The sequence below is a fragment of the Mus musculus genome, chromosome 16 (assembly GCF_000001635.26).
Source record: "Mus musculus strain C57BL/6J chromosome 16, GRCm38.p6 C57BL/6J".
NCBI classification, from domain to species: domain Eukaryota; kingdom Metazoa; phylum Chordata; class Mammalia; order Rodentia; family Muridae; genus Mus; species Mus musculus.
This window is the reverse complement of record NC_000082.6, coordinates 20,399,676-20,426,983: the sequence shown is the minus strand read 5'-3', so window position 1 is coordinate 20,426,983 and position 27,308 is coordinate 20,399,676. Positions and strand designations below refer to the sequence as shown.

The following is a 27,308-nucleotide window of genomic DNA, read 5'->3' as shown; positions in this document are numbered from 1 at the left end:
TATTATGATACTAAAATAGATAAAATAGAAAAAATAAAACGACTAATGCCTCGGGAGCTTTACATTTATTTATAAAAATAGATTGATTAGTTAGTATATCATTTTGACATCCCTTGTCACTTTGGAAATTGCGATTCTGGCATTTCACTACTTAGAAGTCAAGAAGCTGAGATAGATGGGTAAGAGAAAAGATCCAAAGGTACCATTCATGCAGAACGTGGAGGACTCATGCACCCATTAAGTGACACCACAGCTAAGAGTTGGGGCTGGACAGAAGCAGGCTATGATGACCTTCACGATGTTTTCTGGCACGTGGAACCGCCGCATAGATTTGGAAGTTCCTGACTTTGAACCTCTGGCTGTCAGAGAATACAGCGCCACCGGCTACCCCGACCCGCCTGCCCAGCCCCCGTGACTAAGGCAGAGAAGGTTCCAGACTGGGCATCAGAAACCGGGGAAGGATGGGGCAGCACGAGATGCGCGCGGGTACTGTGAGCAGCCTGCACCCCATCCCGGGCACCAGCGGTGCTTCTGGGAAACGTAGTCTTTTGCGGTGTGCGGCGCTGGGGGCTGCCGGATGAGGGACTACGATTCCCTTCGGTCTTGCGCAAGCTTTGTGCATCGCGCTTGCGCGTTGTGGGGGACTATGCCGCTATAAAGGCTTGTTTTGCTCAGGGTCCGATGTTCGCGAGCGTGCCCGGGCTGTTTGCTCTCGTGTGGGGAGGCTGGGGTGCAGGTAGGTGACGGTTCACGCCTTTTTCATGCAGTGTCGGAGGCTGTCACGGGCTCACTTCTTTGGGCTCTCCAAGGCGGGGTGGGCGGTGGGAAGCCTCGGACGGGAGAAACGGGGCCTGTCTCGTTCCGATCTCGCGCGGTCCCCGGCTTGTTGGCGACCTCGCGGGCTGTGCGGAGGTCTAGATGTTAGAAGGCAGGAGGGGAGGTTTGATGGGTGGTCACGGCCGGCTCCACTCTCCGCGCGGCCACCAGGGGGAGCTGCGTTCGCTGTGGGTGGGTCGTGGAGCCTGTGCTCGCAGGCCCGGGGCTGGCATGGGAACGCCCTAGGGCCGGGTGGCGGAGCTGTCCAGAGAGAAGCCCCAACCTCCCTCCGGGACTGGAGGCTGTCAGCCACTTACTACGTAAGTCATTATCTATGTTTTGTTTTGTTTTTTGTTTGTTTGTTTTGCTACTGGTATGTGGAGGTACGTGGCATCAGCACACACAGCGAAGCCGAGGTAGAGATGGGAGCCTAGATCTTCTGTCACCAGTGTCCTTTTCGGTGCTGACACGCAAAGGAGCTAGTGGCTTTGTGTTTATAACACCTGGATTTGGTGTTTTCGTACAGATGTGGGAGTCTCGATGCAGGTGGGCACAGGAATGACCGGGGAAGTCTTGAGTTCCGAAGGGAGAAATGGATGGGTTTTACTGGGGTCTCTGGAGTAAGTGACAGGTGAGGGAGCTTGGAGGCACAGGTGGGCCCTGGGGGAGAGGTGGGGGGGGCGTGATAAGTGGTTCAGCTTCCTTGTAGCTTCCAGTAGCTTCCAGTAGCTGCAGGGCCTGAAGGAGCTTCCTGAGGCGCCTAAAACCTGAGAGATGTTGCGATAACAGAACTTGGAAACACCAACCTGGTTAGTTACAGTTCTCCAGGCCTACACAATGCCCCTCCCCCCTGCAGAATCGTCACATCCACCCCTCTTCACTGGAAAGAGAATTTTAGAGCAAAACCAGGTGGCCCCCAACCCTGTCAGTTTTGAGTCGGGGTACTAATGTGAGAGTCCCCACTTTGTTTATTCTTCTTTCTCCCTTTATAGTGCTGGCTTAAACCAAAATATGCCAGGTTTTCCTAGTCCTGATACACACACCCTTTCCTTTGGATTTGGCAGGGCTGGGGACTGGAAAGAACCTCTGGCCTACATGCTTTTATCACTGAGCCTAAGTTAGCATTAGTTTTATAAAAAGACTTTACATTAGCTGCAAGGGAGTTGTCTAGAAAATGGGAAGTATGAATTGCTCTTTGGGCTGGAGAGGGTCCTGGTGTAGTAATCCTTTCTTAGTTGATTGCTTCATATCCATATTCACCTTAGCCCTACTCTACCGGCTTCTGTGTGTTCTTCTTGTCATATCCCAGACACACAGAAGATGGTGGTCTCCTTGTGTTCAGTGTGAAGAAACAGTAACTTTATGGCTACTCAGGTGTTTGCATACTTTAAGGTGCTGCACCTTTATTTATTTATTTATTGAAAGTGAAGCTATGACATTGGTGAAGATCATGGGGACAACGATTCCCCATACCCCATTCTTATAGAAACTCGCTTTGTCTGGAAGGTTAGGGAAGTTAGAATAGGCCACTGAAGTCCTATCTTATCTCACCATTAGGAAAACAGTTGTTTCTGTCAAAACTGTCTTTGCTACCACAGTCTGTGTGTACACTTTACCGGTTCCGCTTCATAATATATGATTGAACACACACAACTGAGAAAAAACATTGCCTCGTACAGTTCTTCGATAACTTTCCCTGTTGTTCTTGATGTGTTTGGTGTTGTGAATGGGGTCCCTTGGGCTCCTCCCTTTTAAGCTTCCCCAGCCCCCTCTTGCCTATTTTTAAAGTAGCGAGTAATCTTCCTCTTCCAGATGACAATGGCAGATGCCAGATCTGTTTATAGCTTGGCTTTCGGAAGAGCCAGAGCCACAAGCGTTGTTTTTGCTTAGTAAGCTGGTTTTGGTTTTGTTTATAGTGTACACAGTCATTGGGCTAGGTGCTCTTTCTTTCTTCCTTTCTTTCTTTCTTTCTTTCTTTCTTTCTTTCTTTCTTACTTTCTTTCTTTCTTTCTGTCTTAAATAAACAACTTATCTGTATCAACTTCCAGTGCTTGAACCAGAATTCTGATAAGCAAAATGGCCAGTCCAGCCCTCATTGGAGATTTGAGGGTCTTAATTTTTTTTTTAAGATTTATTTATTATATCTAAGTACACTGTAGCTGTCTTAAGACACACCAGAGGAGGGCGTCAGAGCTCATTACGGATGGTTGTGAGCCACCATGTGGTTGCTGGGATTTGAACTCAGGATCTTCGGAAGAGCAGTTGGTGCTCTTAACCACTGAGCCATCTCTCCAGCCCTTTTTTGGTTTTCGAGACAGGGTTTCTCTGTATAGCCCTGGCTGTCCTGGAACTCACTTTGTAGACCAGGCTGGCCTTGAACTCAGAAATCCACCTGCCTCTGCCTCCTGAGTGCTGGGATTAAAGGCATGCGCTACCACTACCCGGCTTAATTTATTATTATTATTTTTTTTTTACTTCAAGGATTAATAAGTATTTTTCTTCTGATGATTTAAAAATGAGTAATAGGAGCTTGGGATGTACCTCTGCTGTCAGAGTGCTTGCCTGAAGTTTGCAAAGCCTTGGGTTCCATCCCCCGCACCAGATAAACTGGGCGTAGTAGTGCAGTTTTGAAATCCCAGCTGTTGTGATGTAGAGTCAGGAGGGTCAGAAGTTCAAGGCCATCCTTCGAAGACCAAGAGTAGGAAGCCAACCTGGGCTACTTACTTGAGATCCTGTGTCAAAAACAGCAATGCCTTACAGTTGTCAAAATTTTGTGCTGCAAGAGACACAGTCCTTACTAGTGTCATCATGGCTGGACTTATGGACTACAGTGTAGCATGGCCATATGTCAGATATCTGTGGTGTTTTCATTATCTGTTGTTCAGGAATTTGAGCTTCTGACAACGGGGGACCTTCTAGAGGGGCAAGTATGTGTTTAGTTTTTAAAAAGTGGCCTGTGCCAAACTGAGGACTGGAGTTCCATCCCCAGAAACCTGGATGGTAGAAAGAGAGAACTGACTCTTGCAAGTTGCAAGTGTACATGATTATCTTTGTTTTCTGTGTGTCCATCTGTCTGTCTCGTACCCACCCCACCCTATAAATAAGATAAATGCAAACTTTTGAAAAAAGTGACCAGAGTTGATACAGAATGTTGACTGGAATTAGCCAGACAGGCAGTGGTGTGGAAACACAGAACAGAGTTTTAGGAGTAGACCAGGTGATGCTTAAAAAGGTAGAACATAGACCCTTTTTCTTTATTCTTTCTTTCTTTCTTTCTTTCTTTCTTTCTTTCTTTCTTTCTTTCTTTCTTTCTTTCTTTCTTTTGAGTCAGGGGTTTCTCAGTGTAGTCCTGCTGTCCTGGAACTCGCTCTGTAGACCAGGCTCATCTTGAACTCAGAGATCTGCCTACCTCTGCCTTCTGAGTGCTGGGATTAAAGTTGTGCACCACTGTGTCTGGCTTGGTAAATTTTCTTGATGCTAGAACCCTTTGTTTGTTTGTTTGTTTGTTTGTTTGTTTGTTTGTTTAAAAAAAAGAAAGAAACTGAAGGGATATTTAAAATAATTTTGTAGCTATATTGGTAAAGAAGTGTCAATACTTTTGTTCCGTTCTGTTTTAAAGCACTTTGGCATATACTTTAAGCATGATTAGGAGGCATCTGCTTTTGTAAATTTTTAATTTCAGAATTTCTGAAGTGAAAGGAGGAGTCTGCACCCTGGTCCTCTGTGTGGTGAAGATGAAAGATATTGACATGGGAAAAGAATATATCATCCCCAGCCCTGGGTACAGAAGTGACAGGGACAGAAGCGCTGTACCAGGGCAACACAGAGACCCCGAGGAACCCAGGTTCCGGAGAACAAGATCGGTGAGTGATTGCCTCCCCAGACTTGGTTCCTACACCATATCTCCTTCTTTTCATATGATACAGATTTTATCATTTTATTTTTCTTTATTGGCTTGAAGTCCATGTTAAGATTCCTTAGGCTGGAGCGTAGCTCAATGGTACGCTTAGCTTTCATGAAGCCCTGGCTTCAGACCAGCTTCACAAGAAGGAGCTGGTTCACGAAGGGATTGAGAAGTTGTCTTGTGCTGCCTGTGTGTGTGTGTGTGTGTGTGTGTGTGTGTGAGAGAGAGAGAGAGAGAGAGAGACAGACAGACAGACAGACAGACAGAGAGACAGGGCCACACTATGTAGTATGTAGCCTGGTTTAGCTTGGAACTCTTAGTGTGGAACATCCGCCTGTTTCTGTCTCAGAGGCACTGAGAGGCTTGTAGCATATACCTGGCTTCTCTCTTTTTCACTGACTCTTATTTTCTTACCTGCTGAAAACCCCTTGATTAAAAAGACGGATGGGTATGTAGCTAAGTGGTAGAGCTCGTGCCTGGCATATATAAAGCCATGTGTGGCTGGGTTCAGTACCCATTACTGAGAAAGGAAAGAGACGGATAGGCTGGGGTGGGGTTGAGGGAGGGAGAACACCAGAGGACAGTGGTAATGCAGACCATTCGGCTTCTTTCATATACTTCAAATGGTTTTCACTTTTGCTTTTTTTCTCCTGTCTTTGCTTTCTGTGCTTAAAATAGGAATTATTTTGCCAGGCCTGACATTGCACACCTTCAGTACCAGCACTAAGAGGCAAAGCAGGAGGGTCTTATAAGTGTGAGGCCAGCCTGCTCTACATAGTAAGTTCCAGAATAGCCAGGGCTATACACAGAGACCCTGTGTCATAATTGGGTTACCATTGCTGAGATAAAACACTATGACCAAAGCAAGGTGGGAAGGAAAGGGTTTGTTTGCCTTATACTTCCATGTCATTCAACCAAGGAAGTCAGGGCAGGGACTCAAACAAGGCAGCTCCTGGAGGCAGGAGCTGATGGAAAGGCCATGGAGGGTGCTGCTGACTGGCTTGCTCTTCATAGCTTGCTCAGCCTGCTTTCTTATAGACCCCAGGATCACCAGACCAGGGACGGCACCACCCACCATGAGCTGTGCCCTTACCCATCACACCCACCATGAGCAGTGCCCTTACCCATCAATCACTAATTAAGACATACCCTAAAGGCTTGTCTGCAGCCTCTTCTTAAGAGTGGCATTTTCTCAATAGATGTTCCCTTTAACGTAGGTCAAGTTGACATAAAACCAGCTAGTATACCCTGCCAACAAAACAAAACAAGAAAAGGAATCATTTTAAGAGACTTTCTCAGATTTCAGAGAATGGGTGGAATAATTATTCTAGATAGTGGTAGGATAATCAGTAAATTTTGCTTGTGAATTTATGAATATAAAGCATTTTTGGTAACAATCTAAATTTCCTCCAATAGGAATACTAAGATACATTTTAATTTTTAAGTTAGTAGATGTGTTTTTTCCTGTTTTGTTTTGTTTTTTGTTTTTTTTAAAGCATTCTATCTTTTCTGGAATTGCAAAAGAAATAAGTAAGGTAGGAAGGCATCTAGGATTAGGAAGTTTCAGGTTTATGCAATGTGAACACTTGTGAAGTGTTTGCTGTGTGAGCAATTGTCTCTTCTTTGCCATGTGAACACTAGTCACGTCTATGCCATGTGAACACTAGTCACGTCTATGCCATGTGAACACTAGTCACGTCTAAGCCATGTGAACACTGTGAAGTCTTTGCATGTGAGCACCTGTCACCTTTGCCATATGAACACTAGTCACGTCTAAGCCATGTGAACACTAGTCACATCTTTGCCATGTGAATACTGTGGAGTCTTTGCCATGTGAGCACTTGAGGCTGTGGCCTTTGGAGCTGAAATTGGTGTCTCAGCCTGACATGGTTTTGCATCTTGGGTGGATGAAAGCCATTGCTTACTCGTCGTCAATCAATAGTTTTTTTTTGTTTGTTTGTTTTGTTTTGTTTTTGTTTTTTTGTTTTTGTTAATGGGCGTCTTTGTCCTCACTGAGAATGCCTCATTTTCAGTGTCCAGTGCTTCTTGGGACCAGTTTTGTAACTACGCGTCCCTATTAGCTAGATCTTGTGTTAACCAAACATTTCTTGAATGTATGTCTAATACTTGTCAGGAAATTGTCTGGTAGTTAGATCTGGGAAAGTTTTAAGGGTCCACTGGAGCAGGGCTTTGAAGGATGATGGGAATTTTCTTAGGCTACAGAGGTAAAGACCTAGATGTATAGAAAAGAACGTGGCGTGTTGGACCTTGACTAAGCAGCTTGTGCCATTGTGCCTTATACAGTAGTGAGATGATACACACACCATTCTAAGAGTGGTGGCTGCATGGGCAGTGCTCAGTAGAGAATTTGCTCTTAGATGAGAGTGGAATGTGTAAAGAGGGTGTGTCAGGGAAGTGTCTGCACGCCATGCTAAGAACTTTTGGGAGCGGAAGCATTGGAAATTAATGAGATTTAAAGATTAGTGATTTGAGATAACTAAATTAATGTGCTGTTATAAAAAATAATAATGAGAATCACTACAGGATTGACAGTGATCCAGGACACTGATTTATTAAAAGTCCAGGAGCTTGGGTTGAGGAGACAAGGCCTTCTTGCAATGCTGTACTATAGTTATGCGAGATGTTAGTTAGTACTGGGGAACCTAAAAATTGCATAAGGAAATTCTCACTGTTATTTTATGTCATCAGATGTAAGTAAATGAATAAATAGAGAATAGAGGACATTACCCAGAGTCCATCTCTACTTTGACCACTCAGGTGTAGGTGGGTTCACCTGCACACAGGTTCTTTCCCAAAGTGGCTGTATTATATTATATCCCCCTTTCATTTGTTTTTTCCTGTTCTTGCCCAGATTGGGGGTGGTTATCATTTTCATTTTAGGCAGTCTGATAGATGCTTTTGAAACCTCTTTGCAGTTTTCATTTGCATTTCCCCAGTGGCTACTGGTGTTGATATAAAAAGGCGATTTAAAATTTTCATTTTGTTTTGTCCCTAGCATTGAGGAATGGTCGTTGAGTTTTTTGCATGCTAGGCAAGCACTCTCTCAATGAGCTATTTTTTTGGCTAAGAACCTGCTCTATATTCCAGGCAGACCTTGAACTGTACCCAAGTACCTGTCGTGTGCCATTAGGCCTTGCTTTCTTACCTATCCATGTAGGAATGACAGTATCCTGTAGTTCTGACTGACATCCAGCTTTTGATCCTCCTGCAGTAGCCTCCTAAATAATGAGTTACAGGTGTGAGACACCACCCTTGCCTCTGAGAAAGAACTTTTGTTTTTGTTTTTAAAGAGGTTCTCATGAAGCCAAGGCCAGCCTTGAACTCCCTCTATAACTGGAGGCTGGCCTTGAGCTTCTGGTATTCTTAGTGCTAGGATGTCAGGCATATGGTCAGCATACCCAGCTGAGAAGAATTTTTTTTTTTTTTGAGACAGGTTCTCTTTGTAGCTCTGGCTGTCCTGGAACTCACTTCGTAGGCCAGACTGGACTTGAACTCACTGCCTGCTGCCTCCTGAATGCAGGTGTGTATCACTATGCCCAGCTGAGAAGAGATTTTTTTAAAAAAAGTATGTCTATATACATATATTTATACATATGCAAATTATTTATCTATCTATCTCTTGGATTTGTCTTGAAGTAATGGAGAAAAACCATAGACAGAGGAGAGACAGGAAATTAATACAAGGAGCATCAGGTGACTGCTATGCAGACCATGTGGGCAAATCTGGGGTCTGCTTTCAGACACAGGTGAGGAAGGAGATACAGGAGGAGATTGGGGTTTCTCTGAAAGCTGATGAGATGTCTGAGATTGGCTAGAATTTAAAATTGAGGAAACAGGAAATCTGGAAGAAAGAAGAGTGATTTTGATTACTTCTGCTCCCCTTGGCTAACATAAGGTGTGAAGAATGAGCGATTTTTACAGGAAATGTTGCAACCCATGATGCTCACATTGAGTCCTATCGAGTTTGTTGAGGTTATTGCCCTGGGTATGCAGGAGCTCTGCCAGGCCTTTCCTCTGTAGACAGAGAGGAACTGTAAATGAAGCCATGTTTACTAAGTCAACCTTGGGCAAGAAGGTTGCTAGTAAGCCTGTTAAATTTCAGGAATTCTTTCTTGTTTCCCAAGGTGTTATGTTTGCTCTTTTCTTCTTTTTCTTAACATTTTTGGCTTAAAATATTTAAGAAATACTTATTTTTAAGAAGTTATTCTTAGCCTTGAACTAAGCAATGAAACCATAGGTTTATTCAACTTATTTTTGTACATAAATTATTACGAATGTATAGCTATTCAGTATTTTGAGAAGTACACATACCTTCTGAAATCTTCAGTATTTCCTTTCAAAACTGTGATTTCTTAGATACACTCATTGCAAGCTTGTAGATGGTGTAAGCTTTATTGCTGAGGAATTAGAACGATTCCAGAAGTTTTCAGGCTTGAAATAATATTCATGTCAATTATTTCAGTTTTTAAGGAAGAGAAAACACACACTTTATTTATTTGTTTGTTTGTCTGTTTGTTTGTTTGTTTTTCGAGACAGGGTTCCTCTGTGTAGCCCTGGCTGTCCTGGAACTCTCTCTGGAGACCAGGCTGGCCTTGAAATCAGAAATTCTCCAGCCTTTGCCTCCCAAGTGCTGGGATTAAAGGCGTGCGCCACCACTGCCCAGCTGAGAATAATATATTTTAAAGAGAAACAAAACAAAACAAACAAACAAGACCCTGAACAGCTGATTGGGTAAAGAGTGATGTTTCTTGCCACACTTCCTGAGTATCTGCTCCATCCTTAGAGAATGGTTCTGCTAGGAGCACTCTCCCTGCTGCTCATTACAAAGGAACTGTATCTGCACCGTAGAAGGCTTTCTAGGCCACCTCTGATCTCCAGTTAACATATAAGCATACAACAGTTGCAAACATGTTAGAATCAAAAAGGACCAAGAAGCCAGTGTGTTAGAAAGGACCTGAAAACACGCTTTGGACAGTTCTTGGTATTGTATGATTTTTTTTTTTTTAATATTCTGGGGAAATTGTGTTAAACAGTTACATTAAGTATCTATAGTCTATTATAAATGCTTGGAGTTAATTAGTGTAAAAAGTAACATTTGTACTCTTTAGAACTGTAAAATTAGTGTGAATTGCCACATATAATCTGAGACTTAGCAGACATGGTTTACTCTCAAGTGCTGATTGCATTTTCTGTGTCTTTTCCTTGATCTAAGAATGAATATTGGTTGGCATTATTTGAGCTTAAGTGTAGACTTCTCTCTTTGGATCACTGCTGAACACTGTCATGTTTCTTGTGTGCATGGTTCTTGCTTGTACCAAAGCCTGCTTTTTGCATTGTGTTTATATGTGCACATGGAGACCGAGTGCATGGTGTGCACACAGAGAGTGTCCAAGTCCAGGAGCTCAGATGAGTTTTGGTTTTGGTGGTGTTGTTGAGCCTGTGGCATTACACACACTAGGCGTGCATGCTACTCCTTCCTAGTCCTTTTTTTTTTTTTTTAAATTGTGTGATGTTTTTATTTGTGTAGCAAATGTGTTGATTTGAATGTAATGACCCTCTTCTGCTCATGTGTTTGAATGCTTGGTCCCCAGTTGTTAGAACTGTTTTTTATTGGAGGAGGTATGTCACTGGGAGTGGGCATTGAAGTTTAAAAAGCCCACACCACTCTCCGTTAGCTCTCTCTGCCTTGTGGTTGTTGTCTCAGAGTGTAAGCTCTCAGCTGCTCTACTGCTCCAGCACCATAGCTGCCTCCTGCCACTCTCCCTACCATGATGGTCAAGGACTCACCCTCTGAAATGTTAAACAAGTCCCCTATTGAATGATTTCTTTTACAAGTTGACATGGTCATGTTATGTCCTCACAGCCAAAGAATGGTGACTAAGTCAGCAAGCGTGTAAGCACACTTTAGTATGTATGCATGTATGATGCTGCACACCACCTATCTGATACAGACACAGTTGAATTGAGGCAGAGCTTGCCTTTCTGTAGAATTTTAACTCAGATATGTACATACATACACACACACATATATACATATATATGTATATAATTTAACAAGGAAAAAGTCCTTCTCTTAGGGAAGACCTTAGGAAAAGATAACATTTAGCTGGAGAACAGAGAATCAGCATTTGGAGAAAGGAGAGACCGTGGAGGTAGAAGGTATAAGTCCTGGACCTATACAGCTAGGTCCTTGGACTTACTGCATGTTTGAGCTAAGTGAGATAAAGCTGTCAGGTGCTTTGTAAAGCTTGACTTATGTGGTCACGTTGGTGATCAGGCTAAAGTTCGGGGTGACTTGTTTTTCATGAGCTTGTTGAATGGAGGACAAGAGGAAGAATGGAAAATAACCAGAAATCAGCTAGAGTTCATGCACCGTTGTGATTGCATTATTTTTTCTCGTTGGTGGAATTTTCCTTCAAGTTAGAATATTTTGCGTCTAGGAAAGTAAGGAATCAGCATTCTGAAAATCCAGGGATCTTTATTAAAGCTTAGATGGACTCTTGGCATTGGTTAGAGTTTTCATAGTTAGCTACTCAAGATATCTTGATGAGTTTGAGTTGTATTTTAGGGATTTAGGATGTAAATCTTATCTCTTCCAGAAATTATTCTAAGACCTTATTAGGAAAGGAATAGGAGCCTATTGCAGAAATGTGTGAAGCACATACGATTATATCAGAAACAGAAATCACCTCTCCCCACCTCTGCAATCATTTCCTGCAATACTTTGTATGACATTACACTTTTAGAGGATTTGACCCTGAAAGCTTTTACAGCTAAAAGGCATGTGATTTTGTTTTAGCTCTTATGTTCTCAGAGTGGAGAACAGTGCCCGGTGAGTCAGCCTGGTTTAGGGAGGAGGGCAGGACAGCAGCTAGTATTTCATATCTCTGCATAAGTGTTTCTGCAGCAACTCAGTGCATCTTCTGGATGCCTCTGCCCCCAGTCCCTTTCCCCCATGTAAGCATCTATCAGCTCTGTGAGGCCCTGGAGTTTCTTAGGCTTGGTGGTATGAAAAGGTAGCTGGCCTCCAGTCAGATGCCAGTCTCAGTGCTGGCCACAGCCCCAGGAGAGATGGCCGTCGTGCTGTTGCTGGTGAGAGCTGCTTGTGTCTACAGCAACAGCTCACTGATTCCCACCTGAAAAGAAAATTGTTAGATGGGGCTTGGGGTAGTTCTTTCTTTTTGTGTGTGTGACGGTCTCATTATGTAGCCCTAGGCGGTGTGGAACTTACTGTGTAGACCAGGCTAGCCTCAAACTCAGATGTGTCTGCTGCCTCTGCCTCTGATGTGCTGGGAACGAAAGGTGTGCGAGCCATGACACTAGCATAGCTTACTGTTTTTAAGGTAGTTCTAAGCACTAGTGTCTATTAAAGTAGTTGGGAGATGACAAATGGCCAGTGAAACTCTTAGTAAAGCTTGGCTCTGTGGCATAGTAAAGACCTGCTGTCCTTCATGCCTTGTGTCTGATCACAAATTAAAGGGCCAGTGCTAAGGAGAGACATCCTCTCTACAAGTCCTTGCAATGACTGAACCTGTGTGTTTCAAACACGGTGACGTGAGGTTCTTCTGGTACACTGAAGCCCGATAGTAGAGTTAAACTTGTCTAGTTCTTCCTTCCTTCCCTTTTAAAGGAAGGAGTTAGCTGTTTAGGTGTTATGTATGCTTTTCCTTATTCAAGACTCTTCTTCTGGCTGGGCCTGGGCCTCTCTAATTCTCATGCTTGGGTGTGGTTGAGGTGGAAGGATAATCCCAAATTTAAGGCCAGCCTGGGCTGTATAGTAAAAACATGTTTCCAAATAGCAGATTATTTTCTTCTGCATCTGTCGTTCAAAGAACTTGTGGAAAAACACGATTGACAAAGTCCATTCATGAACGCCTGAAGCAAGACTGGTTTACAAATGAGTGTCCCTCACAGGGAACCAAGTGTAGGCCAGGCTGTCCTGTGGCCTCACCTCCCCGTGGGTGTGGCACAGTAGAACTTATCAGCAGATCTGATAGGGTACTGTGATCTGCTGATTGTCCCAGTGTGGTATTTCTGGAGTGAGGTGACTCAGAGCAGAGCTATTGGGTTCTCTGAAACATTAATTTCCCCTGCCTATTGTTTTAGCCTAGTGTGTGGGGCCATCAGAAGAACAGTGGGACAGCCAGCCAAAATCAACAGGATTGACTATGCATGGCACCTATCTTTAAGATGCCTTTGTTTCTGGAGCAAACATTGTGAAAACGATTTATGTGCTATGCTGTGTCACAGAAATACTTACATTTGGTTTTGAGAGGTAGGTACACATTCTAAGTACCTATAAAAGCTGAAGTCATGTGACTTTGAAGAAGTCCCTGAAGCAGGGCCTGGGTGTGTGTGGGAAGCTCCATTGGTAAAGTGCTTGATTTGTAGGTGTGAGGTCCTGAGTGTGAGTCCTAGAACCCACGTAAAAGCAGGTACAGCAGCAGTGAGGGAGACAGGCGGGAGAATCCTTGGGGCTGATTGTATAGCCTGGTCCCAGTGAGAGACCCTAGCTCAAAAACGAAAATCGATGGGTCCCGAGAACTGACACCCGGGCTGACCTTGGCATGAGGAAAGTTCTATTTTTGTGTTTTTGTTTTCCAAAGCTAAAAACTGAAAATCTTAAAGGCATTTTCACCAACATTTACAAGTTTTAGTATCTAAATCAGTAATTTAAAAGTCAGACTGTGTATTAAAGTCATATGTAGAGTATTAAAAAGAAATAGGGCCCTATTCTAGATACAAAAGTCTCTGCAATGGAATCAAGTTATTGGTGGAGGTTTAGTTTCCTGGTGTGGCTACACTGGGCCTCCTGAGATCTCATGGAATAAAGGCAGGTCTTACTCCTTAAGCAGGGCTTCTCAACCTGTGGGTCACGAGCCCCTTGGGGGTCATATGAGTCCTTTTCAGTCCTTTTCCCTCACCCAATATCAGATCAGGCTCCCCCCCTCCCCTGCCTGTCCACTTTCTCTCTCATATCCCTCCCTCCCTCTCACTTGAGATAGCTTTCTTCTCTCTCGAAAGTGGGACTGAGGCATCCTCGCTTGGGCTTCAGCTTGTTGACCTGTATGAGTTCTGTGGTATTCTGTGCTATGTTTTTTTTGTTTGTTTTAATTTTATTTTTTGGCTGATATCTACTTATTAGTGAGTACATACTATGCATGTCCTTTTGGGTCTGAGTTACTTCACTCCGGATGATATTTTCTAGTTCCATCCATTTGCCTACAAAACTCAGCACGTCCTTGTTCTTAATAGCTGAGTAGTGCTCCACTGTGTAAATGAACCACATCCTCTGTATCCACTCTTCTGTCGTGGGACATCTGTTTTGTTTTGTTTTTCCAGCTTCTGGCTATCGCAAATAAGGCTGTTATGAACATAGTGGAACACGTGCCCCTGTGGCATGGTGGAGGAACTATATTAAAGGGTTGCAGCATTAGGAAGGCTGAGAACCACTGCCTCAAGCATTGAGCTCCAAGTATTTCCTCATCCCGTGATTCGTTTTCAGCTTAATCATTTGAAACTTAATCATGGTATTGACAAATTTAATCTCAGACCTCCCCCACCGATTGTAATACAAACTTTGAATTAATTGCTTCAGATCAAGCTTATGCAACAACTTAAGTTCTTCCTCATTGTAAGTAATACCAGATTACCGCTGGTAGAAAATACCTATGTTACCATGCTGACACCATATTGTGTTCTTTGGCTTTACGCATTTGCCCTGATTTATGGCTTGTACTAACAGGTGGCATGGGAATGTGAGTTGACATGGGTCGGTTTTCCCAGGGTGGCATGCTTGTCAGGAGGGCTTTGGATTGCTCCCGGGGGAATGATTCCTGGTCCCTGACCATTGCAGGGCAAGCACATTGTGCCCTGTCAGCAGATTGGCAGTCTGGAGGGAGACGGGCAGCCCAGGCATTCAGTGGCTGTGCATGCAGTAGGTGTGTGAACTATGACAAATGCCAAGATGGCAAACGTAAGATGGTAAATGTAGTAAAACAAAGGGAAGAGCTCTGTGTGCTGTGGGTCAGCTGTCTCTTTATCTTTCCAGCTAGGCACGTGAGTGCAGGTCTTTGACCTCTAGCTGTGTTTAGGCAGAATCCGGACTTTTGTTCCTTTTTAGCTCTGCAGTGTCTCTATCCCCTCCTCCTCCTTGCCTCAGTAGTAAGGTGTTCAGTATGTGCGACTCACACAGCTGCAGAGCAGGCAAAACTGGTGGCAGCATCTTCTTATTGGTGTCTTGCCACCTCCCTGTCCCCTTTGGAAAAGCCACTGCTGCAGTACCTGTGCCTGTGGCTGGGCATCTGGCCACTGAGGACCTTTGATACCTGTGGGGAACCCTGGGTTCCTTTCTCAGCACTGCAGAAACCTAGTGTGGTGGTCATGCCTGTAGTCTGAGCACTGGAGGTGGACACAGGAGGATCAAGAGTTTAAGGTCATACGTGGCTGCATATTAGTCATGATCAGCTTTGGCTACTTGAGACCCCATTTAAAAAATTACTTCTGAAAAGGATTTAAAGAATTATAACATTAAAAAAAATGACCTCATAAATCCCTTCTTTCAGAGTAGTGTGTACTGTCTACTACTTACTGCCTCAGCTACCTCAGCTACCTCAGCTACCTCAGTGCTACTGACATTGTGGCATAAAGGATTTTTGTTGTGGGGTGGTCCTGTGCAGTGTAGAATGTCCACCAACTTTCCTGCCTCTGCCTAGAACAGCTAGCAGCACTCTGTACTGGTGACAGCTACGCATGTCTCTAAATATTCTCTGGAAAAACAAAACAAAACCACCCTCACTTGAGAACTGTGTGCATCGCCCAGTTATAGTAGCTGCCAGCCACACGTGGTTCTTAAACATTTGAAATATTTGGAAACTGAGCTTGCCCCAAGAACAAAATACTAAATTTTACCACAGAAAACAGTCCCTCATGAAGAAAATCCCAATAATGTTATAGTGATCGTATGTTAAAAAGGTGGTCCTTTTCATGATGTGTTAAGTAAAAGATGTGAAAATGTTCTCTCTACTCTAAAAGAATTTCAGCTTGCATGAACAGGCGTAGATTGAGGCTTGTGCTGTCTGTCTGTCTGTCTGACAGCACTGAGCTGCAGTGACAGCATGCTGTGATTTAACCGTGATTCTGCCATTCGAGCTCTGGAAGCTGTTGGGTGTGAATGGTTTCCCCTGCTTTGGAAATGTTCCTCTATACAATGAAATTGTGGAGCTGTATATCCAGAGGTATTATTCTTCCGGTGGCTGAGGCTCAGTTAGGCATCTCACAGTGTGCTCTTGTTTAAACCCCCCTGTTGGTATTGGGTTGCTCTCTGTTTTGATTAAGGTAGTTTTTATTACAGTAGTTGTATCTTGAGTTTCAGTTTATGTTTCTTGTTGGTGACAGTGTGTTTCTACTTTCTTATATCCTTATCCTTTACAATACTATTTATACATAGTAGACCCTTAATTAAGAACCTACTCAGTGGATAGACATTTTTTCAGAGAAAGTCTACCGATATAAACGCATTAGCTATCTATATCTCCATTTAACTTTATGCCCTTTAGTGTTAATTTTAATTTAATAACTTTTTTGTTTGTTTGTTTTTTGTTTTTTTGAGACAGGGTTTCTCTGTGTAGCCCTGGCTGTCCTGGAACTCACTCTGTAGACCAGGCTGACCTTGAACTCAGAAATCCACCTGCCTCTGACTCCCGAGCTCTGGGATTAAAGGCGTGTGCCACCACGCCTGGCTCCTGGTTTTTATTTTTATATGTAAACCCATCCATCCATCTTACCTTTGATACATTTTTGACTTTGGGGGGTAAGTGGAAGCTCTCTCCCATTCAGCTTAAGCTACTATTTAATTTTCTTCCATTTACTTAATCATTTTAATGTAACCTGTTAGGCTTAATTCCACATGTGTTACTGTTCTGTGACGAACAGGCCTCTCCCTGGTTCATTTCCATTTCAATCCATTCAACCGCAGACTGTAAAGAATTTACAGCTAATAGAGTCTTCTTCTGCAGTAGTAGTAGGTACGTGTTCTAAATAGTTAGTAATGAAGTTAACTGTGGCAGACTGAGTAGCTGTGCAATTGTTAGGGTTTTCATTCTTTAGTCTTGTCCTACTGATGGAGTGTAGTCTATATAATCAAGAAAGAGCAAAGTGAATAATTATTTATTACATTATTTTCTTAGGGCTCCTATTGCTGTGATAAAACAAAAGCAAAACAAAAGAAACAACAAACAAAAAACAAAATAAAAGCCTATTCTGACCAGAGTCAACTTGGGGAGAAAAAGGGAGAACACTTGTAGTTTGTCATCCAAGGAAGTCAGGGCAGGATCTCAAGGCAGGAGCTTAGAGGCCATGCCTGGTGCTCTGTCTGCTTCCTTATACTAGCCCAGGGGGCACCTCCTGCTGTGGGCTAAGTCCTCACACATACATCAGTCAAGAAAATGTTCCAAGGTTTACCCACAGGACAGTCTGGTGGGAGCATTATCTCAATTGAGGTTCCCCTGATAGAATGACTATATCCTGTGTCAGGTTGACTTAAAAGCTTGCCAGCACTACTGTTAATCGATCATAAGCAAAGTTTTAAGTGACAAGTACAAGTACAAGTGGAGTGGGTAGAAATCTCTCTAGTGATTTACTAGATAGCATTGGATGCTTGGTTGTGCTGCTGGTGAGGCGACCTTTGACTTTCCAATAACAGGTGCCAGGTTCTGTATGCAAACGCTCTGCAGGCATGCCTAGTGGCCGGACCCTGTGTCACACATGCAGTGGTGTAGATGTGCGGGATACTTAGTGGATGGATGACTGAGGGCCAGATAACCTAAGGAAGGAGGAAATAATCGAGGTGTTGCCCTTGATCGAAAGGTAATATATAGATCCTGTGTATTAAATGTCTGCTAAGCACTTACGTAACCTTATCTGCTTTCAGCATGGTGCAGTTCACACACAAGTAAATGTGAGCACTGAAGCTCACAGTGTGGCAGTAACAGGCTAAAGGCTGGTGGCAGGGTCAGCATTCAATCCACACCTGCCTTGCCTTCTAAAACCCATGTTCAAAACCTCTGCATGGTACAGTCGGACCCTTCAAGTCTGTAAGAGAAAATGGTTTTATTATAGTGCAGGAACTCTTTTCTCTGAGTGTTTTGTTCTCTGTCTGTCTGTCTTTCCCTCCCTTCCTTCCTTCCTTCCTTCCTTCCTTCCTTCCTTCCTTCCTTCCTTCCTTCCTTCCTTTTTTTAATGTTAGCATTCTAAAGCTCTTGCCAGAATCTAAGGCTCTGTTGCTCTGTGTTTGGACGAGGTCTGTCTCTGAAGCTCCCTGCTGCCTATGTGCAGCAGGACCCTGAGTCCTTCTATTCCATTCTCCTCCCGTGACATGGGCAGAACATGTAGCATACCAGGGCTGACCCTCTGGAAACTGTCTGTGAAAGAGAATCAGATGTGGAGCAACAGCAGCAAATTTTAAGTTTTTAGATAAAAAATGTGTTGTATAATTTAAGTTTAGGACTCCCTGTTTTCTTATTACATAAGATATTACATACTACTATTATTACATATTACATACCACTATTATTACATACTACTATTATTACATATTAATTATATACTACTATTACACAGGATAAGTCAGCTTATGATGGCTTGCCTTTGTCAGGGCAAGATTTTAGAGAGTCCACGTTCTAAAACCTTAGCCTTCGTGTCATGCATCGGATGCCACTGTGGCACTAGACAACCCTCAGCAAATGGTCTTGCTTGCCAGTTCTCGTTCAAAGTTTTTTTGAGTTTGGTAATCTGCCTGTACAGAAAATAACATAACACTGGAAGATATGGGACATATCATTAAATGTGATCACAGAAACAAAACCCATGCCATCAGGTTTATTTATTTATTTATTAAATTGTTTGGTTTTCTAGTAACAGCTTTTTAAAAAACAAAAAACAAAAAACAAAAATACCTGTCAGTAGGCATTTTACATTTAATTTTAGCCAAAGGCCAGGATGTGATTTATTACTATTTATTATTATGTTATTGTTATTGTTATTATTGTTATTATTTTTGATGAAGCAAATGAAATGAATGGGTTGTAAACATCAGCACTCTCATGCTCTCTTCCCATCATCCAGAACAGTCTTAAATATCAGAAGCGCTCAGGAACTAATTGTTACAAGATGGAGGTAAAAGAGGTGACGGTTCTAGTTTTCTCTTAGTGCTGATGCCTTATGGAAGTGTACTAGTGGATGGCACACTGCATTGCTAGTTTTATGTCAACAAGCTAGAGTCGTTAGGTAACAGGAGGCTCAACTGAGAAAATACCCTTCAACAGCTTGTATTATGGGTGAGCCTGATTAGTGATAGATGTAGAAAGGCCCGGTTCATTGTGGACAGTGTCATGTCTGGACTGGTGGGCCTGGTTGCTGTAAGAAAGTAGGCTGAGCAAGTCATAGGCAAGTTAACAAATTCAAATTACAGAGCGAGCCAATAAACAACACTCCTCTATGGCCTCTGTGTCAGTTTTTACTTCCAGGTTCCTGCTTTTAGTTCCTGTCCTGATTTCCCTGGATGACAGACTATAAGGTTTGTGGTGGTTTGAGTGACGTTGGCCCCATAGGCTCATATATTTGAATATTTGGCTCCCAGTTGGTGGAGTCTTTAGTAAGGACTAGAAAGTATGCTCTTATTAGAAGAGATGTGTGATTGTTTGAATGAAAGTGGCTCCAGTAGGCACATAGGGAGTGACATTACTATGAGGTGGTGTGGCTTTGTTGGAGTTAAGTGTGGTGTTGTTGGAGATGGTGTCTTACTTACTGTGCGTGAGCTTTGAGGGTTCAAACGGTCAAACCAGGCAGAGGGGCTTTCGCCTCAAGCTCTTTCTGTCAGCCTGCAGGCTACCACGATTCCTGCCCTGACAATAATGGACTAAACATCTAAACCAGTAAGGCAGTCCCAATTAAAATGTCTTCCTTTATAGGAGTAGCCATGGTAATAATGTGTCTTCTCAACAATAGAAACCCTAACAAAGGTGCCCTAACTAGGAGTAGACTTTGAGGTTTCAAAAGACTGTCCCAGGCCCAGCTCCCCACGGTCTCTGTTTCCTATTTGTGGATCAGGATGTGAGCTCTCAGTTATTCCCCAGTGCCATGTATACCTGCCATGATGCTCATGGACTCACCCTCTGGAACTCTCAGCAAACTCCTGATTAAATGCTTTTTTATAAGTTGCCTTGGTCATGATGTCTCTTCTCAGCAATAGAACAGTAACTACAATAAGCTGTAAGCTGAAGTAAACACAGCGCTTCTCAAGATGAACCATCTCAGGGACTATATATTTTGGACTGAGAATGTTGGGGTAGTTGGGTGGGCAACCTGCTGAACACCCATGCTGTACTCTTCTTTTGCTGATGAGAGAGGGAGACAGGACATCCCGGCTCTCATGGTTAGTTGGGACTGACTTTGAAATTTTGTAATAGAAAACTAGCAATATAATTTTCAGTTATTGGTGAAAGGATTAACTTTCAGTATATGACTCTCAGGAAAAAGAAGATCAAATATTTGATTTTAAAAATCATTTATCTTTGTGTGTGGCTCCAGGGAATTATTCAGGGCTTTCTGTGCTCTTTCCTCCCTTCTGCTAAAGATCAAACCTAGGGTCTCATGTATTCTAGGGAAGTACTCTACCATTGGACTATATCCCTAGCCCATGATAAAAGATTTGAGTTATAAAAAATTTATGTTTTGAATGTATAACACAAAGAATGAACCTAGTGTAATGTGGATTCCAGTTACTGTGTCAGCACTGGCCTGTCGATGTAACACTTGTACCATCTTATGGGAGATCTAACATAGGAGAAGGAGGTGGAGGTGATGGCACAGATATGAGAACTATACTTTGCACTTCATTCTACAAACCTAAAAAAACCTCGTATGTATGTGTTTGGTTGAATGTTCTTTTTTTTTTAATTTTTATTTATTTATTATAGCTCTCTTCGGCCCCATTCTCTCCAAAGATTGATTGATTGATTATATGTAAGTACACTGTAGCTGTCTTCAGACACACCACAAGAGAGCATCAGATCTCATTATAGATGGTTGTGAGCCACCATGTGGTTGCTGGGATTTGAACTCAGGACCTTCAGAAGAGCAGTCAGTGCTCTTAACCTCTGAGCCATCTCTCAGCACACCCCCCATTTGAATATTCTTTAATGGGTTCTTAGCATGCAGGTTTAGTGTCTAGCCCTGTGTCCTAGGGTTTTCCAGTGCTGATGGAGTGGTTTGCTCCTGGTGTATTTTGAGTTGTAGTCAGCTAGATTTAGCTCTCTTCTCTCTATATTAATTCTCCTTAACTGTTCTCCCCATCACAGTTGGAATGCCAAGATGCTCTCGAAACAGCAGCCCGAGTTGAGGGGCTTTCCCTGGATATCTCTGTGCATTCTCATCTCCAAATTCTGGACGAGGAGCATTCTAAGGGAAAATACCACCATGGTTTAAGTGTCCTGAAGCCCTTCCGGACCACTACCAAGTAAGGCTTTGTTGGCTGATGTTTCATATGCAAAGCACTAAGAGCAGTTTTGAAATCTCAGGCTAAAGCGAGAACAGCTAGTGGGGACCAACATTTGTCAAGAACTGTTTACTAAGGGTGTTTCTCACTTATGCTCAAATCTCTGTGTGTGTTGACACCTCGTGGTTGGACTTCTCCTCTAGGCACCAGCACCCAGTGGACAATGCTGGACTTTTCTCCTACATGACCTTTTCATGGCTCTCTCCTCTGGCCCGAGTGGTTCACAAGAAGGGGGAGCTGTTAATGGAGGATGTGTGGCCTTTGTCCAAGTATGAGTCTTCTGATGTGAACAGCAGAAGGTAGGCGTCTCTGGTCCACCCTATATATACTGGGTGCTAGGCCTGAGCTAGTGGGTGGGCCAGCAGTGTGGAATCTAAAGCTCCACACCCATTAAGAACTTCAGCTGAGGGTGGGCTACCTGTGGACTCTCTTCCCTTTGCCTTATCTCTGTTTCCCTCTAATTGTGTTTTAACCAAGGGCTTTCACTCTCTCAGTCTCTTTCTCAATCTCTCTCTCTCTCTCTCTCTCTCTCTCTCAGCCCCACTTCTAGAACTTTCTGTGCCTCCAGGGAGATATTGTTGCTGCCTTGTGACACAATACATTTTTGGTGGTAGCTGATTGTCTGATTAAAGTCTAGTTTGTAGCTTTGCATTTTATTACAGGATCCTTCAGAAAGGGTTGGTGCCCTTGCCAAAGGAAGTTTTCATCCACAAACTTTATTCAGGGAGAGACCTTTGAGGAGCGGAAGTAAAGGCTCCTGCTCTTCTTGTGTTTTGTATTTCAGATATCCCCTTTTGGGAGTCAATACACATAGGCCAGGAAGGGAGTTTTTCTGTACAAGATGTAGGCTATGTGCATAATTTTGAAGGAGAGATTTGTGTATGCAACAATAGAACCTGCGATGGCAGGAAGGGGGCTAGGATGTGTCCTTTCCCTGGGGAGATGTGTAACACAGGACATGTGCCCTTGTTAAGACTAGAGAGACTGTGGCAAGAAGAGCTGAATGAAGTTGGGCCAGACGCTGCCTCCCTGCGAAGGGTTGTGTGGATCTTTTGCCGCACCAGGCTCATCCTGTCCATCGTGTGCCTGATGATCACGCAGTTGGCTGGCTTCAGTGGACCAGTAAGTTCTGACTATCCTTTCTGAACATCTCCAGACCCGGCCATGGCCAGCTCTAACCTTGTTTTTCGGTTGTAGAGGTAATGATAATTTTTGAGCTAGTTAGCAGCCTTAAATATACTTCTAGGGCTATTGAATAGGGTGAGTGGATTTGGGAGTGAACGGTGGCTTGTCAGCTAGACTGTTAAGAACAAAGAGCTGCAGAAGAAGAAACTGCTGGCTTGTTGTCCTGGGGCTGCACAAATCTGAATGGATCCTGGTTCCACACAGCTCCTGCTTGTTGATTAAGTGCTGCCATGAACAGCCACGTCTTGGCAGTACTGCGAGCGAGTAAGCTGAGCGTTGTGTGGCTCGGGCTAGCAAGCCTATGTTGGTGACGTACCAGATGCCTGGAGGCATAGTTGCTATGTTGACTGACTCTGTAACCAATGATCCCTCAAGAAGCTAGAAGTCTACCAGGGGTTTTGAGAGTCTGTTTCAAGTTTTACATATAGCGTTAACTGTGGCAGATTTGGGGCGACCGCTGTGGTTTCTACCAAGCCTGTGTGGATTCAGTGTAGTAGCTAAGGGAGCTTTGGGCAGGAGGAGTTTTCGGGGCATCCTTTCTTGCATTTCTCTGTGCTGCCTGACACTTGAGATTGTGATTGAATTTATTCTCTACATATTTGCCTTGAGGCATCGGAGCAGTAGTACTGTTTAACTGTGCGTTTTCCGTGTGTGGGTAAGCTGGAGGTTCATGGTGGGTAAGTATGTGTCTAAGATGCATGGTGACTAGGTGACACTAATTTACACTTTGGAGGTTTTTTGTTTTTTATTTTGTTTTTCTTCTTTTTAATGTATGATCTTTAAAGAAAAAAAAGTTTTGGTATTAGGTTTCTTAATTGACCAACTAACACTTTTATATAAGTTTTAAATAAAAGAGACCATGTAACTGAAATGTTATTAGCCAAAATGGCACGTGTTTCATAGAGCCAGCATTCCCCCAAGAAGAGCTTCTGTCATTGTATCACTACAGAGCTGGTGGCTGCTCTGACACTTCGCACAGTTCCTTCATCTGGGTAGTACAGAATTTCTCAATAATATAATGGGCTTTCTTAATTCTTTATTTCCCCATTTCTTTAAAAAAAATCCTGGATTGCAGGGATAAAGTTTTTACTCCACAAAAAGTAATTGCAAAATGCATGCTCACTTTGATGCCTTGAAGGTCATTCCTTTGAGCATCTGTTAAGTTGTTAATCTTTCAATTCTGATGCAGCAACCGGGATGCTAACTTCTAGAGACTGCTTCTAGATGCCCGTGGAGAGCTGGGTGCCTTCCCATAACAGGAACTCAGGCACATCTCCCTCTGCTGCCGTTTTGGGAAGAACCCTGGGGAGTCAATAGGCCTAGAGAGCTGTGGGCTTGTCTGTTGTCTTTTTGTGAAACAGATATGCAAGTATAAACAATGTAGACATCTTTTTTTGGAACCCTAATCCCAATAAATTCTTTTGACTGGAAATTGGAGAATCAGGCTGGTTTTGACAAAAGAAATGAAATTAACATTAGCAGTGAGCAAACCTGTGAGTCCTTCTGAGGAAATCCAATGTTAGATTTTGCACACTTTCTAAATTGGGCATGATTTTCAGATTGGCTCATTCTGTTCTTACCAATATCTTAGCCTAAATTGTACACTCCATACATGGGACATCCCATTAGGTCTTGTTGAGCCTTGGTGGTCATACATAGAACAAATGAAACACAGTCAGGCTGTATTTATGTGCATTATTTTTTAAAAATTTGGTCAGTTGATACTGACCCCAGAACAGTGTGGCAACCAACACTCCTGCTTTATGTCAGGTGCCTCAGGTTCAGGAAAGTTCTAGCACAGTGCCACCATTTATAAGGGTACTGGCCATACTCAAAATGCAGAACCAAATCACTGCAATTATATAGATGCTTTGGGGCCCTTCTTAGACTAAGTTAGTTTTAGAAGTCCAGGCCTGACCCAGGACTTGTGTCTGGAGAGTTAGCACCCACCCTAGACTTGCTAGAGAAGGCTGCTGTCTGCAGTGCCATCTCTTAGTGAGCGCTAACTCTGCTCCAGGCCTTGTGGGGAAAGGGCACTGGGAAGCCTTGAGAGAGGTAAGTTCCCACCCTCCAGCCTGTCTCCAGCCACAGCTTGCTCCATGCTGTCAGGATCTGGACTTGGGGGGAGTGTCTCTGTAGTGGGACCAGTGACAGAAGCTGTTCTTTAGAATTTTCAGGATGGCTGTATTCTGCGGTCAGAATGAGAGAGTCAAGCTGGGCAGAATCTCTCGCCAAGAGCTCAGGTAAGGTAATGTTTATTCACTGGGAATGCCTTCCCCAGCAAGACAGCTATGCTGACAGTCTTCAGTTTCCTCCCAGTTAGCTTAGACATAAATGATAAACTTACGACTTTAAAAAAAAAACTGAATTTGTTTGAATTTTTCATGTAAAACTGCTTTTCTTTCCCCCATACGAGCTCATTTGAAATGCCGTTGCTTTTTAAAGCCCTGTGTTGGATATGTGTTACCTCTGTCATCTTTTCCCCTTGGAAAGTTTCGCATAGTGCAAACACACCCATGTCTTTCACCTTCCCTTCTCCTCTCTGGGAGGGCCTGATTGCTTATCCAGTGCTGCCAAGGGGGCACCCTAAGGTATAGGAAAGGAAGGAGCCCAAACAGCACCCGCTGCCCTGGGAGACTGCTCCACACTGCTGCCCTGTGTGGGGAAATGCTTCACTGCAGGCCTTCCTACTGAGTTGCATCACTACAGGAGGCGAGGCTTTGGCCTCGTGACCCAGTTCCACAGTTTGGATGCATACTGGAAAAGAAACCAATCTTCTTGCTAGTTAATCTATGCAGTGAGGACCAAACATGGGTTCTAAAAATTCTGCAGGAGGGTAAAGGTGGATTGCAGTAGTTCTCAGAATCTGAAATCCCCCATTTGATCAGGTTATTTACTGGGGCTTGACATGACCCAAGAGACCTCCTAGGACATTAGTAAACAATTTGGTATTAAGTTACTTTCATAAAAACTGAAAGAGACTATTTACCCCAGAAACCTGGCTTCCGGAATTCAGCGTTAGGCACTACAGGCTGGCCCATCTGTCTCTGTTGTATGCCATTTAGTATCTTACAGCTGCAGACAGAATTCCTTACTGAAGGAACCAGGGTAGATGGGTGCATGAGTTTAATTTCTTTTTTCCTTTAAGGTGGGTACTGGTTTGGCTTTCTTTTGTTATGGTTTGGTTTGATTTTTGCCAACCTCAATTTTAGCTACCAGGACTCGAAAAGACTCCGAAGGATGCCAGCATCCTTGCCCAGCAGGCCTAGAATCTCGCAGTCTGTCGGGAGCAGAGTGTTTCCTCGCAGCTTAGCGTGCCAACAGCACTTGCAGTTTTAAGCAGAGTACCTCTTTAGGGAAATTTTAGTTGTTGTTGTTTTTTTTTTTTTTTTTTTTTTTTTTTCTTCTCCTTAATCTTCTTTCTTCAGCAGCAAGGTCTTTATTGCTAGAGACTCTACTTCATTGCAGCTTTGGGATTCCCTCCTCGGTGAAAGCTGCCATCCTGATGCATTGTACTCCAGACTCTGGAAGCAGATATGGCTCTGCCATGCATTTCCTCTACTGTGTATAGTTGCAAGTGGGAGGCCAGCCCATCTGTGTGATGGCTATCCCCGTTCGGCTCTGTATGTTCCCACCAAATGTTCCTGATGCCCCTGCTAATGTACAGTGTTTGTGAGATGCTCTTTGAACATGGTATCTTTAAATATATATTTCATTTTCAATAAAAGTACACTGCTTCCCACTTCCTGGTATTTACTGCTGTTGCTGAATGTGCCTGTGTGAGTGTGTGCTCCGGCGTTGCAGGACCTCAGAGCTGGAGGTGACACTCGTGGTTTCTGGGGGCTGGCTGTCTTCCCTCCCTGCAGGTGGTGTTAGACATAAGCTACCTGAGGTAACATGTTTTTGTTTTTGAGAGGGAGTGGGCGTGGGGAGGGCCAGAGGGAGGGTCTCTGGAGTTTGGTAGCTTGTATTGTTTGCTCTCTTCTGTCCTATTAAACTGCCCCTGTTTGTTTGCAGGGATGTTTTGCACTTCCCACTCTTCCGTACAACTGTAGGTACACTGTTCCTTTTTATCGAATAAGCACGTGTGAAAGGGTACAGAGAAAGGTCTCGGTTTCATGTAAAGAGAGGTAGCCATGTGTGAAGATGCTGGAGTAAGGTCAATATATACCTTTGGATGACCATGCGTTTAGAATGCATTGCAGCTCATGGGCAGGTTTATGTTACATTAGAAAGAGTAGTGGTCACGATGGCGCCCTTCAGAAGAAAAGCAAGTGACCCCGCTGTCCTTCACCTGGGGGCAGATTGCCGGGAATATTTGGTCCAACAACACAGTTTCTCTTTGCTTACACACTGATCACTGTCCGTGGAGCAGCCTGCTCTTTCTAACCTAACATAACACTGTGGCTTTGTGTGGGGTTACCGTGGGCGATGTTGACTGTGGTGTGTGTTTCTCCCTGTAGGCCTTCGTGGTGAAGCACCTCTTGGAGTACACCCAGGCAACAGAGTCTAACCTGCAGTACAGCTTGCTGTTAGTGTTAGGCCTACTCCTGACAGAAGTTGTACGCTCCTGGTCACTTGCACTGACTTGGGCATTGAATTATCGAACTGGTGTCCGGTTGCGGGGGGCTATCCTGACTATGGCATTCAAGAAGATCCTGAAGTTAAAGAACATTAAAGAAAAGTCCCTAGGGGAGGTGAGTTCAGAGCCTGTGCTTTGTTCTCAGAGCAACCCAGAGCAGACTCTCAGCCTGAGTTCCTCCTTTCCTTGGTCCCTGCTCTGACCTTGACCTTTCTCCTGAATATAGTGGCCTATGTCCTACACGC

The 27,308-nt window shown here is 43.6% G+C and overlaps 1 protein-coding gene across 23 annotated transcripts in view; it reads left to right on the top strand.

The window, feature by feature from the left end:
• The first annotated feature begins 555 nt into the window (after positions 1–555).
• Positions 556–27,308, top strand: part of Abcc5 (ATP-binding cassette, sub-family C (CFTR/MRP), member 5) — a 95,126-nt gene continuing 68,373 nt past the window's right edge. For 10 of the 23 annotated variants that reach the window (XR_001781831.2, XR_001781830.2, XR_001781835.2 and 7 more), the window contains exons 1-6: positions 624–736; positions 4,499–4,679; positions 8,175–8,261; positions 21,100–21,257; positions 21,440–21,595; positions 22,271–27,178. Coding sequence is in view for 11 of the 23 variants with exons in the window: in NM_013790.2 (NP_038818.2) it covers positions 4,551–4,679; positions 21,100–21,257; positions 21,440–21,595; positions 22,271–22,418; positions 26,945–27,178 (825 nt within the window). In the remaining 12 variants the exon portion in view is untranslated. Of the gene's footprint in view, positions 737–887; positions 1,137–4,498; positions 4,680–8,174; positions 8,262–21,099; positions 21,258–21,439; positions 21,596–22,270; positions 27,179–27,308 lie in introns of those variants that run through there. The other 13 variants (XR_384569.1, XR_384568.1, XM_030249146.1 and 10 more) reach the window with 12 other exon arrangements.